Source organism: Phyllostomus hastatus, unplaced genomic scaffold (genome assembly GCF_019186645.2).
Source record: "Phyllostomus hastatus isolate PE091 unplaced genomic scaffold, TTU_PhHast_1.1 phas_contig_86, whole genome shotgun sequence".
Classification (NCBI taxonomy): Eukaryota; Metazoa; Chordata; class Mammalia; order Chiroptera; family Phyllostomidae; genus Phyllostomus; species Phyllostomus hastatus.
In genome coordinates this window covers 33,264,485-33,281,606 of record NW_025333977.1, presented here as the reverse complement: position 1 = coordinate 33,281,606, position 17,122 = coordinate 33,264,485, and the positions used below count along the sequence as shown (strand labels likewise).

Here is a 17,122-nt window from a genome sequence, read left to right as displayed (position 1 = left end):
GAGTAAACAGGATCCATTGTGTTATTTCTTACAACTGCATGTGAATCTCTAATTTCCTTACAATAAAAAGTTTAATTAAAAACAAAATTCATCACAAATGTTGTAACATTACTTATAATAGCTCTAAACTGGAGGCAACTCAAATGTCCATCAAGTGGTAAATGGATAAAGAAATGATGGTATTTCAATTCATGAAATACCACTCAGCAGTAAACAGGAATGAAATGTCAATACATGCAGTAACATGCATGCATCTCCAAAACATGCTAAATGAAAGAAATAGAACACCAAAGATTACCTACACTAGGATTCCACTTATACGAAATGTGTGACAGAAAATAATCAGCGATTGTCTGAAGGTAGGCCTCTCAGCTAAGGACAATGCACAAAGGGGCAGGAAGAAACTTTTTACTGTGAAGGAACTGTGTACACAGTTACTTCCATAATTTAATTGTGGTGGTTACATGATTATACACAATTACCAAAATTTACACTGCATGATAAAATTGGTGAATTTTATGAAATTTAAGTAAACCTTAAAATACAGAGAAAAAAAGAGAAAAAAAATAAGGCTTAGAAAATACCTGTTAGAGTCTTTCCTGCATTCAGAGGAGGAGCAATGACTTTGAAAAGTTTCTGCATGAAAATGAAACAGGAACACAATTACCATCATTTTTTAAAAGAATATTTTTAAAAGATAATACTCTTATACTATTAACCACTTTTCTCTGGTTGAATTAGTCAAATGCTGCTAAGATGAAATATAAAGACTTTGACGTAGACATAATTGTTGGAGAAGAATCACTGGGAGACAGTTGTTGTCATGCTCCTCATTGACAGAAGCCATTTCACAAACATCAGTTCAATGAAGGTCTTTTTTGAGATTATAATTTCTGATATAAGATATCCTTAGGTCTCTTAAAACCGGAAAGCAAGTGAAGGGATTAATAACCCACCAAAAAGGTAATGAAGATTACTTTAAACTGAAAACATCTGAATAATCAGCAGCCACAGAAAGAAACATCATCTCAATTTAAGCAGAGTCTCTGAAAATACAGTAAGATTAATGGCAAAACTAAGCGGCCTTCCTGAAAGGGAGATTTTTGTTTCAGAGAAGACTGACCCTTAGCATTGGAAAGTGCAAATGCAGCTGTACATTAGCATCAAAAAGCCCAATAAACCATCTATACTTTTTCATAAAGCGTGAAATCCCTCCCCACAGAATTTTTGTTAAACTGGTATATACTCTTAGCTCTGGCTGTTCAGGGAGTTACTCATTCCTGTAAGCTCCCAGTACATAAGTAAATAAACCTTATCTTTTCTCCTATTATCAGTTAATTTGCAGCCCTCCCACCACCATATTGGGACAACCTAAATTGATAAAGGAAAAGTTTTTCCTCTGGACAAGAGGCACTACTTTTACGTCATAGGCAGCCAAAACTAGAACGAAAGATTTCAGAGACTAGGGTAGTCACCTCAAATGTGATCACTCTGTTTTTCATTCTAAAAAATTTCAAAAGACAGGACACCTCCCCTTAATTTATACCTCATTAAGTATTAAAATAACTAAACCTTAAACACTGAAAAGAGATTTCCTTATACTGAAAAGTATAAGAGATTGATAGAATGCATCTAACCTCCCACTGCTAAAATCTCCAAATGACTATTTAATAGCAAATACCAGGCTCCTGCTGAAAGTCATTAAACTTGAAAACTACTTTAAACAAGGCAACCTCAATGTTCCATCTGAGACATACAGGTACAAATGCAAACCAGATTTTGAAGAACAAAAAAAAACCACACAAAATAAAAACTTCAAAAGCAACAATAACAAAAAAACAGCAATCATTTTTATCAACACAGAATGCATCAAATTAGAATCTGTTTTTAGGAATTATTTTGAGAGAGAGCAGGAAGTGCATTAATTCTTCCTAACTGTGCTTTAGTAGTGAGGCAGGAAACATTTCTGCTGCACTGAGGCCCTGGACCTCACTGACAGGCAGCCCTTTCTCAGGGAAGCACTGCACCTGGGTGAGGAAACAGTGATAGGTGTTCAAGTGTAAATACCTGACACACAATCAGGGTCAAAAGCAGGGGAGTAGAGCTGTGGCTCTCATTTTATAAACAGACCTTTTATAAAAGGAAAGGTGCATACAAAACTGAAGGAGTTATGAATTAGAGGGATACTAACCTACCAAGCTAAAAGTGTTTAAGGAAGACTGAGCTATCATGGAATTACTGCTGACAGTAATGCTGAAGAGAGTTTTGAGTTTTGGATGACCATTAAATATGCAAAAAAGTTGACTGGATGCTTTCAGCAAATGCCTGACTTTTCTGACCCAGGTGATTAGTCACTGTAATAAAGCAATGGGCTGGAAGGGCACATTCCATTATCCACAACTCTGTCTTCAAATACAGGATCTGGCACAAATAACTTCTTTATTACAAAATCTTTTATTGCAAAATCATAAGCATGTAATTCTGTAACATAACAATATCACACTCAAGCATACCATATGACATTTTAGGTGAAATGTTCGAACTGCTGTCATCTCATGCAAGACATTCACATACCCTACCAACCACACTCAAGCAGGTGTTACTTCTGCCGGACCCTGTATAAGACAACGAACTAGGTAGATACGGGTTTGTTTGTTTTTTTCTTTTTAAAATGCTCTTTAGATGCTCCTTTCTAATGATAAGGAGAATAAGACATTATTCTTACATAATGAATGCTATAAAATTCTAAACTTGGAAAAGCAAATCAGCAATGAACAAATCATGAACCCCCAACATTTTCAGGGCTGTCCCCCAGCAGAAGATACCTACAAAGAGTGTTATTCAATAGCATATTTACTGTATACAGTAACTATATGTGATAAATTTCTATTATCTTTTGGAAAAGCTAATGTAATATCAAAAATTCTTTAAAAAAATTAAAGTCTAACAGGCATGTATTACTTTTAATTTTGTATAGTGTTCCTTAGGATTTAAATAGCTAATTATGCAAATATAAAAAAGCAACAGCAGAAAATATGAAATTAAAGACTACTTAACAAATTCCCAAGTAGATACAAGTCTAATAAATCTACAAGAAATTTTTAAATGACTGCATGAGAAGAGAAACAATTCAATGCAAGTAAAGAACAGGGAAAAATCATTAAACAATATTAAATGTGTCCAAAATAAGAAGTGTCTTACCTCCATTGGACTAATAAATTCATTCATGCCTCTGTTGTAAACATAGATCATAGCATCATATAAACGATTTTCCCAACACATGAGAACTACCTGTAAAAAGGAAAAGTTGCTTGGTCCATACAATTCAATAACTCTAACCAATTATTACCCTTAAACCTTTCAGAATGGAGAAGATCTTGAATTCTCCTCCCTAATTTTTCTTGTTCATTCTCTGAAAAAAAACTGACATTGAAGTACTCAAATACAAGGCCATGGTAAGAGCTGCTCTGAGTTCAATACTACTTTCAATAGTTACTTTTAAACATCCTCCGCTGTCTAATTTTATTTCGTCTCTAATCTTTCTTTTTCCATATTCATTTTACCTTTGGTTAATAGTCCTACAAATATTTACTAGACACCTACACGCAGTTCCTCTCCTAGGCATTAGGAATAAAGTGATGGATAAGACAAACCCAGACCTGGTCTCTACCCTTACAGAACTTCCGCTCATCTTGGACACTAAAAGAAGGGAGGGACACAAAATGGCATGTGAGCTGTGACTTAGGGAAGATACGCAATTACATAAATAATTCATTTACAACTATGAGAAGTGTTACAAAAGAACTGATATGGTCTGGAGTATTCAGAAGGTTATCCTTGAGGGAGCCATATTTAAGCTAGTACCTAAAGGATGCATGTATGTGAGCCAAAGCACAGATGGTAACTGGGAACTCTGCAGGCAAAAACAGTAAGGAGCTGGAAATGATTAAGACTGGAGAGAAATCAATTTGAGAAAATATTTAGGAAGAGGAATAGAGATGACTGAAGCATAGTGTACTCTGTATTCTGTTCCTACAGTATAGTGAGAGCCATACTACACTACAGAGTGATGAGGACAGGACTAGAGGAGAATAGAGGTTGGCAAGAGACAATGATAAGGGGCAGCAGAGATCAGAGGAAAAACAAGTGAGGGGTCATGGGAGAGCCTTTCTAGATAAAGGCATGTTCTTGTACCTCTTCTCTCACTACCCTCCCTCTCAGCCAGGGCCATGATAACATGTCTTTACTGATGACTAACACATTTACAGCTTCAGCCCTAATCTACCCTCTGAAATATATATCTAATCACTTACTTGCTATCTTTACCTAAATATCTAGTAGCTATCTCAAGTGGCAAAACAGAATTCCTGATTTTGTCACTCAAACTTAGACCTACCCCAGCCTTCCAAACTTCTTTGAGAAATTACTACTTTGTTTTTCAAGCCAAAAGACTAGGAATCATCCTCAAATTCTGCTCCCCACCACCCCCAACCCCTGACCATCCAATTCTTCAACAAACCAATTTTACCTCCAAAACATATCCTAAATCAGGCCACCTCTCTCCATCTCACTGCTACCATCACGGGCCAGGACCACCTCCTAACTAGTCTCCTTGCTTCTTCTGTACTTGACCCTCACCCCTCATTTTGTTACCCCTAAAGCAAATCAGAATGCTCTTGCTTAAAATTTTACCTTGCCCTAAAAGGTCTACCTCTCTCTTTTAAAGAAGCTTCATGTCTGTCTGACTTTGATCTGTTACTTAAACACCCAAGGCACACATATGAACACGTGTGTATTTTCTTTCATTAGCTGTTGTCTTTACCTACAACAATCTTCTTTCCCAAGATCTGATTTTTGCACTACTAACTCCTTCTTGTCATTCAGATTTCAGACTCAGTGTCACTTCCTTAGAAAGTCTTTCTATAATGAGCCAACCTGAAGTAGACTCATTCTCTCCCTACCAGACTGCCTGTTTGACTTTTAACGTAACACTTGCTTTTGGATAGTTCTGATTTGTTTACTTATTTATCTGTTTATTGTCAAACTTTCTGCTAAAATGTAGGCCTTGTGAGAGGCCAAGTCTTGTTTACCAGAGTCACTGAGCACCCTCAGAGCCTGACACTCAATAAATGCTCCTTGAAGTAATGAAGAAATGCTGTTAAAAGAGTCAATAAAATTTGAAAAATTGACTCAGTAGACATGGAGGTCATTGCTAACTGAGGTGAAAGCAAAGTTGAAGAGTTATTAGAATGTTAAAAAAAATGGAAACAGCAGCCTAGACAGTGCTTTCCAGAAGTCTGTGACCGTGAAGAGCGAGACCCGGTAGTAACCTGGGGAAAGAAGGGAAGCAGGGCTGATATGGAGAGAAGGGAAACTGAGGGAAAGGTTTTTAAAACTGTTTTAACATGAAAAAGATTAGAATTTACTTACATAGTATTAGGGAAAAGCTGAAAATATTAGAAAGAGAAGAAGTTAGAAATTTCGCCTACATTGGGGATAGGCAGATGAAGCCAGCCTGATACCATGCTCTCGAACCATTAGACCGATTATCAGACTGTGAAGACTGCCAGACCACCTGTATAATAGAAAGGCGCATAAAAAAGAGGACCTGGCTTTACTTTGCGAACTTTCAGCTGTGCATAAAAAGCTTCCAGAAGAAAACAATAATCATTTCTCCAAACCCTTCATTAAAAGAAAACTTTTGGTCTAGCTACGATCTTCGTAAGTTACCCATATTTTTGCTCAGTAGGGCTTAGCACTTTGCACCTCTGTGCCTCTGCAGGAGCAGCACACTCATCATTAGGACTGTATGGGAACAGAGAGTTAAACTGTGAAATGCCTTAGGCCAGAATACATACTGCTCCTCAATCGAGGATTGAAAACTTACCATAGAAACCTCAGCTATATTATAAATTATCAAACAATGGGCTGGCGGATCAAAATGAGGCATCTTAATTTGCTTCTTATAATATTTCAAAACTCAATGTGAGAAAATTATCAACTGTGAACTTAGAAATAATCTTTTATTTAAAATGGTATCATATTCTTAAAAGTACAAATATTTTACTATTTGTGTGAAAGTACTCATAGTTGAAACCCACTTGCTGGAAGAAAACTATGGTTGTGAACAAACAGATAAAGAAGGATCAGTCAATACAGAACAGTTCTAAGAAACACTGACAAATACAAGCTTATAAGACACCTCATCAAAAGTGCTCCATGAGTAACTGGGTTGATAGACGGCAGAGTGAGGCCCGATGTCAGTAAATACAGGGTGGGCGAAAGCATACTCTCAACTGTAAACCTACTTTTGCCCCACCCTGTACAATCAATAAAGGAATGATATTTACTCCATAAGTTAGGAGAATGTCTGTAAACTCACCTGCTGAATATCTAAGCTGGTTATATCCATATGTACAATGAGCGCTTCCACATTCTCCATTAACTTTTTATCTTGGAAGTGAACAATCAAGTCTTTCATTACCTGGGGTGTGATCCCCACCAATTTATCACTTAAAATATATGGCTCAAGGCACTCCAAAAACACTCCTTTGGCCACTGAATTCTCACTTAATTTGTCATATACCTGGCTAAATAAAAGATCTCTATAAGAGAAAGAAAAAAAAACATTTAGAACATTCCAAACACCCATTAAATCCAGTCTGCTAAGTATGTCATCTTTTTTCTATTTCAACTGATAAGTGTACTAAAAACAGTAAAAGCCTTTTTATATATATACTACCTTAATTCTCCTAATACTTCTTTTACAAATAAGAAAGGTTGAGTAAATTATTTGCTGAAGGTCCCACAGCTAGTAAGTGACAAGAGTCAGAATTAAAACTCAGCCTTCTGACCTAAATCCTGTATGACTGGCAAAATTAAATGTTTTCCAAGTTTTCATTTACGTTTTGTATTGCCTTGAATCATTCACTAATTTAGACATTCTTTTTTTTTAAATACAAAAACTGTGCTAATTCTATGTACCTGCTGGTGTTATTATATATTTTTTTTACTAAGTGAATAATCTCTGTACATGTGTATCATCACATCAACTGTGAAAAGGGCTCAATGGTTCATCCACAGGTGTGGCCTTTCATGCCAAGCTCCACGAAAAGGTCAAAGAAGATTCTGAAAGGAGTGGGATAGATAGGATCTTGTCTCATCTGAAGTCCTGGAAGGGGACAGATGATAAACACACTGGCTGCAAGTCAGCACAACCAGATGCCACTTTTCAGTAAACAGCATTTACAATATCCTGGGGGGGAATCCATATCCATTTATTTTTTCTCATATCCACAAATGTAATTTTGCATCATTTCCCACCTCTGCTTCATATTTATCAGAGTATTTTTCATGTTAGTTTCATTTTAATCAATAACCCATCACATATTTGTGATTACCAATTACTAGCCAAGTAAAAGAAACAGATTAATGAAGCTTTACTATAAGAAACATAAAGTAAGAGTAACAAAGTAACTCTAATGAATTTAAAGAAAGTATCATATTTGCCAGTGCCTGCACTCTCTAATGTGTTGTTAAAAACAATATGCTAGGGAAGATAATTATATATTTCAGTTCAGCACAGAAAGCCCTGGGGAGGAGAATTAAAGAGCTAAACATTCAGTAAACAGGGTCTAAAAGTTGACAAACAAGACGCCCCTGGGACACACAGCAGCACACAATGCTGGTGAGATTAATGGCAAAGGAGTACGTTTCCTCCTTGACCAGTCAGAGGCTAGAATAAAGAAGCAAGAAAAATAACACTCAGGAACTCCTTCTGCATTCTCCCTTAAAATAAAACAAAATTCTAAGACATGTTCTCATCATTCTGGGAGAATATTAGAGCATCAGGAAAGGAGGGAGAAAAAAGTACATACAAAAAGTTTTTGCTACTGTATTTCTTTCTATATTTAGATATTATACTCCTAGGTGCTGTCTTTCTTTATAGAAAGGCCAACTTCAAAACTGTCTTAGCTGGCTTAGAGCCAGTATAACAGAAAATCCATTCTTTCTGCATAACTTCACTAGATGTTAATACTCATATTAAAGATATTACTTGGAGTTTATCATTCCTAACTTCAAACTGATAGAGGGAAATGGCTAGCTTCACTTTGTGCATTATCAATTTTACTATTCAGAAAAAGTGAAGAACTCAGCTTTGACAATAACCATAAACTCATCTGAAGGGAGCGAGAGCATGGATTCTCATTCTTGATGGTCTATACTAAACACATAACAAGAACAAAATAAATAAATCCCCACTAAATACAAATGGGCTTAATAAATCTAAAGTTAATTCAGGTTGGTCTCTTTATTTCTAAAAGTAAAAGTAAAGTTCAAATGAACTTTAAGAAATTATGTTCAAAATGCTCTGTTTTCTGATATAAGCAGCACAATTTGTAAACATTTCCTTTAAACAGGCATGGCTTAACTGTGGTGATGGTTGCATAACTCTGTAAATACACTAAAAACCACTGACCTGTACACTTTAAAAGGGTGAATTTTATGGTATGTGAATTATATCTCAATATAAATTGTCATAAACATATTGAATTTAGATTAATATTATATATTTATATTAATTTCAATATATATTAATTTAATTATACTAATTCAATATATACCAATTTCAATTTATACTAATTTATAGTAATTTCAATATAAATTAAAGGCATGGCACCTTTTCCTCCTAGATTTGATGTTTAACATTTTAACATGCAGTTATCAAGAAAACAATATCCAAAACATCCAGTTCTTCAACCATACTTGATAATTAAGATCATTCTGTTTCTCAAACAATAACCCTGATGTTGAACAACAAGACTAAACAAATACCCCGTCTATCAAAATAGCACTTTGGGTTCACTTTAGATTTAACAGCAATATTTTTAGTTCATATTTATATATGATTCAAGTCATTTAAATTATGGCTTCTTTTTGGATATCTGCTTGTAGTAATATGAGTTCCAAGTGGTCAGGATCATCTATATACACCACCTATTTTGCTTTGTTCTGTAACAGCTTTATTGAAATATAATTCACATATAACAACACAGCATCTATTTTTAGATTTCTTTCATTTGTTCATTCATTCATTCATTCATTCATTCTGAGACAGGGGAAGGGAGGGAGAAAGAGAAGGAGTGAAACACTGATGTGAGAAACATCCATCCAATGTTTGCCTCTCAGCTGCAACCCAGGCATGTGCCCTGACTAGGAATCGAACTGGTGATATTTTACTTTGTGGGACAGTGCCCAACCAACTGAGCCACACCAGTCCTGGCACAAAGCACCTATTTTTAAACAACGTGCAAAGTTATAATTATAGTTCAAGCAAGCTCTGGACCCACTATCAAAATAAACTGAAATTATGACTACTGTTGCATGGGAAAAATGACAAATCATTAAATGTCTTCCAAAAAGCCGTGAGACATATCTTTTGTCTAATACTAAAAAAGAAATATATACCATCAAATTGAAATAAAATGGTGGAACAGAATCAAGTTATGAAAATAAAAGTATACATCTTCAAAAATAATTACTTGTCATTTCTGATTTTTCAAATTCATGAAAACAGTTTAAAGCCAAATTTTAACCAAAAAAGATGTCCATAGCACATTGATTGGTAAGCCCTAGCTAGTTCCTGCCACAGTAAAAGGCATTTTATATTATAATAGAATTCTTAAGTATGAATGGGAATATATATGTACACTAATTCAATTAATACTACTGCTGGATATGAAATTCTATGAATTATCATACTGAGGTAACAGTGATTATAGTATAATGGTTATGGTACTGAGTTAAAATTAATTTCAGAATATGTATTATTTTTATAATTTGACCCACATAAGATATAGTATAACATGTGAAAAGTAAGAGGACTAACTATAAAAACAATGTAACCAACAAGAAGATATTAATATAAGTGATAACCCTAGAAGTGAAAGAAGTTACCTGAAATTGGTAGAGTACTAGATTATACTTTGTAAAATGTGTATGTGTTATGCACAATCTGAACATCCTGTAAAGTAATCTTAATGTCACAGAGACTTTGAACATTTGGGAATGTAAAAGAGAAGACCCTAGATGCAAATGAAACCAAATGTCAAAGAAGCAAGTGACATCAACAAGATGACACAGGTTGTTCCTAACCTTGCTTCCCCCACACAAGAAAAACCAACAACTATTCAAGAACAAGACACCTCTGAGAGAAGCTTGGAACATGAAGGTGAGCATTAAGCACCTCCCTCTACTGCAGAGGCCAAGGCAGATTGCATTAGGCAGCTAACAAAATTTCCTACACATTGATTTCACTTGTCCCTCTGCCAGGACAGGACAGTACCATGTGGAGAGGTCTCCCCTACGTCTCTAGCTCCTCTAGTAAGAAAAGAGAACCCAGGGGAAACACTAGCACCCACCCTAGCATAGTGGGTCACTTTGCAGGAACCCCTACTCTGATCTTGTGCCACAGAAGTTGCAGGGGATCTGCAAGGCTCAACAACCAGGAATCTGTGATGGAGAAGGGGGCAGGGCTTACAGTCACCAGCATGGAGATCTTGGTAAATGGAAGTCATATCTGCAGAGCCCAAATAGTAATCCCAACTGGAGGCTTTGCTTATCTGCAGAACCAAATCAGAAGTGCACTCAGACCAGGGAACTTGGCAGAGTGCAGATCTGCCTGATTAAAATCCTCAAACACAGGGGTTTGCTAGCCCTAGAGCCTGATTTGCTCATGCCCAGGCATGGAGCTGAATCACAGTCTCACCTACTATGGAGAGTATCTTCTGGCCCTATCTAACCAGAAAGGCTGGAGACAACTCATGGACACTGTGTGGCCCAGTGGAACTTGTGACTGAGAGGCAGGCGGGCAGAGTTTATACTGAAGCACAAAACCAATGGTCTTGTTTATTCAGGGAACTTGAGGTGTGGGCTGGCTTGAGTTTAGACAACAAAGAGCTTTACTGGGTATAGAGATGCTTCTGCCCTGTGCCCAGACAGAAACTCCAATTCATAGCCCTGTTCATTGCTGAATATAGCCTTCAGCTGTCAGACCAGGAAACGTAACTAGAGCACGTGAGGAGGTGTATAGACCATTCTTTAGCCCTATGTACAGTGGCATTTAAACAGAGAGCACAGCTGGTGGTATCCCCTGTCTGCAGAGCAAAAGTGGTGACCTCTCCTGACCAAAGAGGTCAATGTACATTGTGACTTGATTCAGGTCCCCAATGAGCTGTACAGGCCCTAGAGGTCTCATCCTATTGCCCTGCTAGGACAGGGAAACTAATTAATAGTTCCATTACTACTGAATATAGTATGCAGTCCTGACCATCTAGTAAGCCTGACCAGAGAATCCAGGCAACCTGGAGCCCTCCCTACAGCCTCACTTGGGCAGGGAACCAAGCGAGCAGTGCTACCCAACTGTTCAGCCAGTGGCAATCCACCTCCATGCCTACACTCAGAGCTTGAACAGTTGTCTCACCCAAAAACAGACCAGAGCAGCAGGCCCACCTGCCCAAGGACATTACTAGCAGACACATTCAGAAATCTGAACTAATTGGTGAAATATTGTCTCTGTCAAAGCGAACCTATAAATTCTGAAAAAGGAGCCCAATTATTCAAATGTACAGATAAACAATGTAAGGAATCAAGGATCATTAAGAAATCAGGTAGCTGTGATACCACCAAAAAAAAAAAAAACTAATAAAGCCACAAAAACTGACCCTAAATAAATGGAGATGTATGCACTACCAAAGAATTCAGAATAATCCTCTTAAGGAAGTTTAGTGAAATACAAGAAAACACAGACAAAGCCCTGGCTGGCGTAGCTCAGTAGATTGAGCGCGGGCTGCGAACCAAAGTGTCGCAGGTTCGATTCCCAGTCAGGGTACATGCCTGGGTTGCAGGCCATGACCCCCAGCAACCGCACACTGATGTTTCTCTCTCTTTCTCTCTCTCTCTCTCCCCCCTTCCCTTCCCTCTCTAAAAATAAATAAATAAATAAAATCTTAAAAAAGGAAAACACAGTCAACTACACAAAATTAGGAAAACAATGCATGAACCAAAAGAGAAGTTTGACAAGAAAATAGCAACTATCCAAAAACGAAAAACAAAACAAACACACAAAAAACCCACTAGAAATCCTAATGTTGAAAAATACAATAACTGAACTCAAGAATTTAATAGTGAGCTTCAAAAGCAGACTTGACCACACAGAGGAAAGAATCAGTGACCTGGAGAATAGGACACTATACATGACCCAGTAAGAGGAGCAAAAATAAAAAAAATTAAATCAAGAAAGCCTATGGAAATTATGGTTCACATGAAATGAAACATTATTCACATTAGGGGAATTCCAGAAGGAAAAGAGAAAAAGAAAGGAACAGAATTTATATTTAAAGCAATGATGGCTGAACACTCTCCAAATCTGGGGAGAAAATTGGACATCTAGATTCATAAGGCCCAAAGGACACCAAATAGGTTGAACCTGAACAGGGTTACACCAAGGCATTTATAATTAAATTTTCAAAAGGCAAAGACAAAGAAAGAATATTAAGAGCAGCAAAAGAAAAAACAGAAGTTACATACAAGAGAACACCTGTAATTTCTCAACAGAAATTTTTAAGGCCAAGAGGAAAGGTGATGACACATTCAAAACATTAGGGGAAAATGGTCAACCAAGAATTGATACCCAGCAAAGCTGCCCTTCAAAAAACAGAGGACGAATTAAGACTTTTCCAAATAAACAAAAACTGACCTGCGTTATAAGAAATGCTAAAGAGAGTTCTTTGAGTGGAAGTTTCAAAAATGTTAATTAACACCATAAAGAGGTAGAAGGAATCTCAGTGGTAATGGTAAATACAGTCAGAGTTAGACTCCACAATATGGTAATAGTGGTGCATAATTCACTTACAACTTTGATTTGAAAGTTAAAAAAGATAAATGCAGTAAAAATAACCATAACTACAATAATCTATTATTAGTAACACAATATAAAAAAACATGTAAATTGTAACAGCAATAGCCTCAAATGTAAAGAGGAGAAGTAAAAGTAAAAGGTTTATAAATTCTACTGTAGTTAAGTTGTTTTCAGTTTAAAATACAGTGTTATAAGTTTAAGATATTTAATGTAAGCCTCATGGTAACCACAAGGGAAAATCCTGTACTAACTACACAAAAGAATGTGGTAAAGAAGTCAAAGCATACTGATACCAGAAGACATCAAAACACATTGAAAAGTGCAGAAGGATAAGTAATTAGGAATAATGAATACACAAAAACAGAAAACAATGAATAAAAAGTCCTTACTTATCAATATCACTTTAAACATAAACAGATTAAATTCTGTAATTAAAAGATACAGAATGGCTGAATGGCTTTAAAAAAGAAAACCAAACTGTAACAACACACTTCCAGTGAGAGGCTCACTTTAGTCTTAGAGATACACACAGACTGAGAGTATAGGGACACAAAAGGGTATTTCAAGCAAATGGCAAACAAACAAACAAACAAACAAACAAAAAGTAGGGGTAGCTATGCTTGTATCAGACAAAATAGACTTTAAACTAAAAATGGTAAAGGAGACAAAAAGGTCATTATATAATGACAAAGGGATCAATCCACCAAGGAGATATAATTGTAAACATTCATGTGCCCAATATTAGAGTACCTAAATATATAAAGCAAAAACTAATAAAGCTAAAAGGAGAATAAACAGTAATTCAATAATAGCTGGTGACTTTAACACCCCATTCTCAATAATGAATAGATCATCCAGAGAATCAATAAGAGCTGATTTGAGCAACACTACAAATCAAATGTACATAGCAGACATACCCAGAACATTCTATACAACAGCAGAGTACAAATTCTTCTCAAGTACACATGGAACATTTTCTAGGATAGACCATATGTTAGGCCACAAAACAAGTCTTAGCAAATTCAAGAAAACTGAAATCATACCAAGTATCTTCCATGACCATAGTGGAATGAAACCAGAAATCAGTAACAAGAATAAAACTCAGAAATTCATAAGCTCATGAACTAAACAACACTCTCCTGAACACCAATGGATCAAAGAAGAAATGAAAGGGGAAATAAAAAATTTTCTTGAGACAAAAGAAAATGAAAACACAATAATACCAGAACTTAAGGAATGCAGCAAAAGCAGTTCTAAGAGGGAAGTTCATAACAACAAACACCTACAACAAGAAGGAATATCCTAAATAAACAACCTAACTACATCTAAAGAAGTAGAAAAAGAACAAGCAGAGCCCCAAACTAGCAGAAAAAGGAAATAATCAAGTTTAGAGAAGAAATAAATAAAATAGAAAACAGAAAAGCAATAGAAAAGAATACACAAAATTGACAAACCTTAGCTAGACTAAGCAAGGGGGACAGAAAAGAGAACCCATGTTAACATAAACGAAAAAGGAGACATTACAACAGATACCACAGAAATCGGAAGGACCATCTACACCCCAATGTTCATGGCAGCATTATTCATAAACGCCAAGCCATGGACACATCTTAAGTGTCCACTGATGGATGAATGGATAATGAAGTTGTAGCATGTATATGTGTGTGCATTATAGGTATATAAAATATGAGGGAATCCTACCATTTGCAACAACATGAGTAAACCTTGAAGGCATTATGCTAAGTGAAATAAGTCAGACATAAAAAAACAAATACTGTATGATCTCACTTACATGTGGAATCTAAAAAAAAAACTAACAAAGAGATCATGCTTGTGGTTACCAGATGTGAGAGTGGGGGAAGGTAAAATTGGAAGAAGGTGGCCAAAAGATACAAACTTCCAGTTGTAAGATAAACAAGTACTAGGAATGCAAGATATAACATGACGACAGTAGCTACTACTGCAGTATGACATATAAGGAAGTTGTTAGTAGAGTAAATCCTAAGTATTCTTACAAGAGGAACATTTTCTCCTTTTTTCCTTTTTACTGTGTCTATATAAGATGGATGTTAGTTGAACCTATTGTGGTAGTCATTTCACAATATATAAAAATCAAACCATCTTGCTGTATGCCTTAAACTTACACAATGCTATATGTCAATTATTTTTCAATAAAACTGGGGAGAAATATCAAAGAAGATGGTATAAAGTGTCTAGTTTAGGAAGAAAGATACCACACTGAAACAAAGCTAAATTTTTTATAAGAACATGTTTGGGACTAGCACAAAATAATTCTGAAGAAATGAACATACTTTTTTCTTTTTGTCCATATAATCCTTCACCTTACAACTGCTAGGGCCCTTTCAACTTTAGGTCACTGAGATAGTATTCACACATTCAATGAAATAATGATCACAAGTCACCCAGCAAACCAGGAGGCAAAATTATTTAATTAATTCAACCATCAGGTACTGAATAGCTTCTTTCTACCTGGTACCATTCTAGGTAGATTTACTCCATTTAATAAAGATATGTCTTTTTGCTCTAAACAAAAATTTGTTCTTTTAGGTGCTTTATTTTATCTCATTTATAATTATCTCAATTGAAGATGTGGATTGATTCCAGTATTTATTCATATTAATATCAATTTCCTCACCTGAAAATAAAAATAAAAGTGCCTCTCTTATATTGTAATTATAAGGATTTAAAAAAATGAAATATTTGAACTGATCTGCAAACTACTGAGGCTTGTTTAAAAAATACACAATAAATAACAAGGAAGTAAGTGTGAAAAGTGGGGTAAAGAGAAAACTAAGTAAAGAAAAGCTAGGGTGAAGTTAGTATATTATGACTCTTAACTTTTTAGGAAACAGTAATCAGCTACGCAATTCACTGTACACCAGGTAAAAGTGAACTAACTATACAGAGATGCAAAAGTATTTCTGGTACTAACATTTGTGAGAAATCTCTCCCTGAGGCCCACATAAAGAAGACAACATATAACATAAAACAATGTTCTCAACAACATCCCAACTGTGAATACAATACATTTCAATGGATAATTTCATATAACACTGTAGCTAAAACACTGGAATAAATGTTAGCCCTGAGGAAGCATTTTCTGTAGCTCTTTGTGACTTAGAGATCTGACAGCAAGTAAATGCCCTCCTGATGACCATCACTGACACTATCAAAGTGTGATCCACCTTTTATGATTCAGGATACGTGAATATATAAAAATTCATGAGACAAGTCAGTGTAGTATAGAATTTTAGGAGGATCTGCATTAGGTCCTCACATTTGTTCTCTACCACTCAGAAAGTGGTATAAGCTAGTGGTTAAGAAGGAGTCCAGGAGCCAGACTAACTGTATTAGCCCACCTCTGCTCCTCAAAAGAAGTGTCACTGAGCTTTGGCAAGTTATTTAATGGCTTTCTACCTCTAGAACCTCCTATGTAAAGTGAAGATAATAATAACTATCTCACTGTAACAAAAATTAGATCAATTAAAAGGGCTGAGGACAATACCTCGCGTGTAGGGAGCTGTTATTGTAAGTGTAGAAAATTTGTGAACCAGTACAAATTACATAGTTATTATGTAATAATAACTGGTTAAATTACATAGTGACTACGAAACCAACAAAGCCTAATCAAGAACAGACTGACAGCTGTAAAAGGGGAGGGGGAGGCAGGAAGTGATTGAAAAAGATGAAGGGATTAGTCAAAGAACATATATAAAGGGCCCATGGACATGGAAAATGGTATGAGGATTGACTATGGAACTGGGGGATAAGTTGGATGGAGTAGGGTAAAGGGGGAAAAATTGAAAAAATGTAGGAAGGTGTCAGGTGAGTACTATGTATGGTGTCAGGTGGGTACTAGAATTATCAGGGGTATCACTTCATAAATTATATAAATGTTTAAATGCTACGCTGTACACCTAAAACTCATATATAATAATATTGAATGTCAACTATAATTGAAAAATAAAATAATAAACACTAATAAACCCGTACACTTTAAATATTATAAATAAATAAATAAATAAAATTAAAAATAAAACATGATCAGAAAAGTAGGAATCTCCTTTGACTGTTCTAATAAAATTTCTTATATCCTTTTTTTGTGTGTTTGTAGAACATCCTGATACATTTTTTAACATTTTTAAAATTGTTGTTCAAGTACAGTTTTCTGCCTTCCCCCTG

At 35.7% G+C, this 17,122-nt stretch overlaps 1 protein-coding gene across 2 annotated transcripts in view; it reads right to left on the bottom strand.

The window, feature by feature from the left end:
- VPS8 (VPS8 subunit of CORVET complex) overlaps positions 1 to 17,122 on the bottom strand; it is a 257,614-nt gene that overhangs the window by 140,973 nt on the left and 99,519 nt on the right. For both annotated transcript variants that reach the window (XM_045851634.1, XM_045851635.1), the window contains 3 exons: positions 6,383 to 6,605; positions 3,202 to 3,291; positions 585 to 636 (listed from right to left, as the gene is read on the bottom strand). In XM_045851634.1, the coding sequence (XP_045707590.1) occupies positions 585 to 636; positions 3,202 to 3,291; positions 6,383 to 6,605 (365 nt within the window). The remainder of the gene's footprint in view (positions 1 to 584; positions 637 to 3,201; positions 3,292 to 6,382; positions 6,606 to 17,122) is intronic.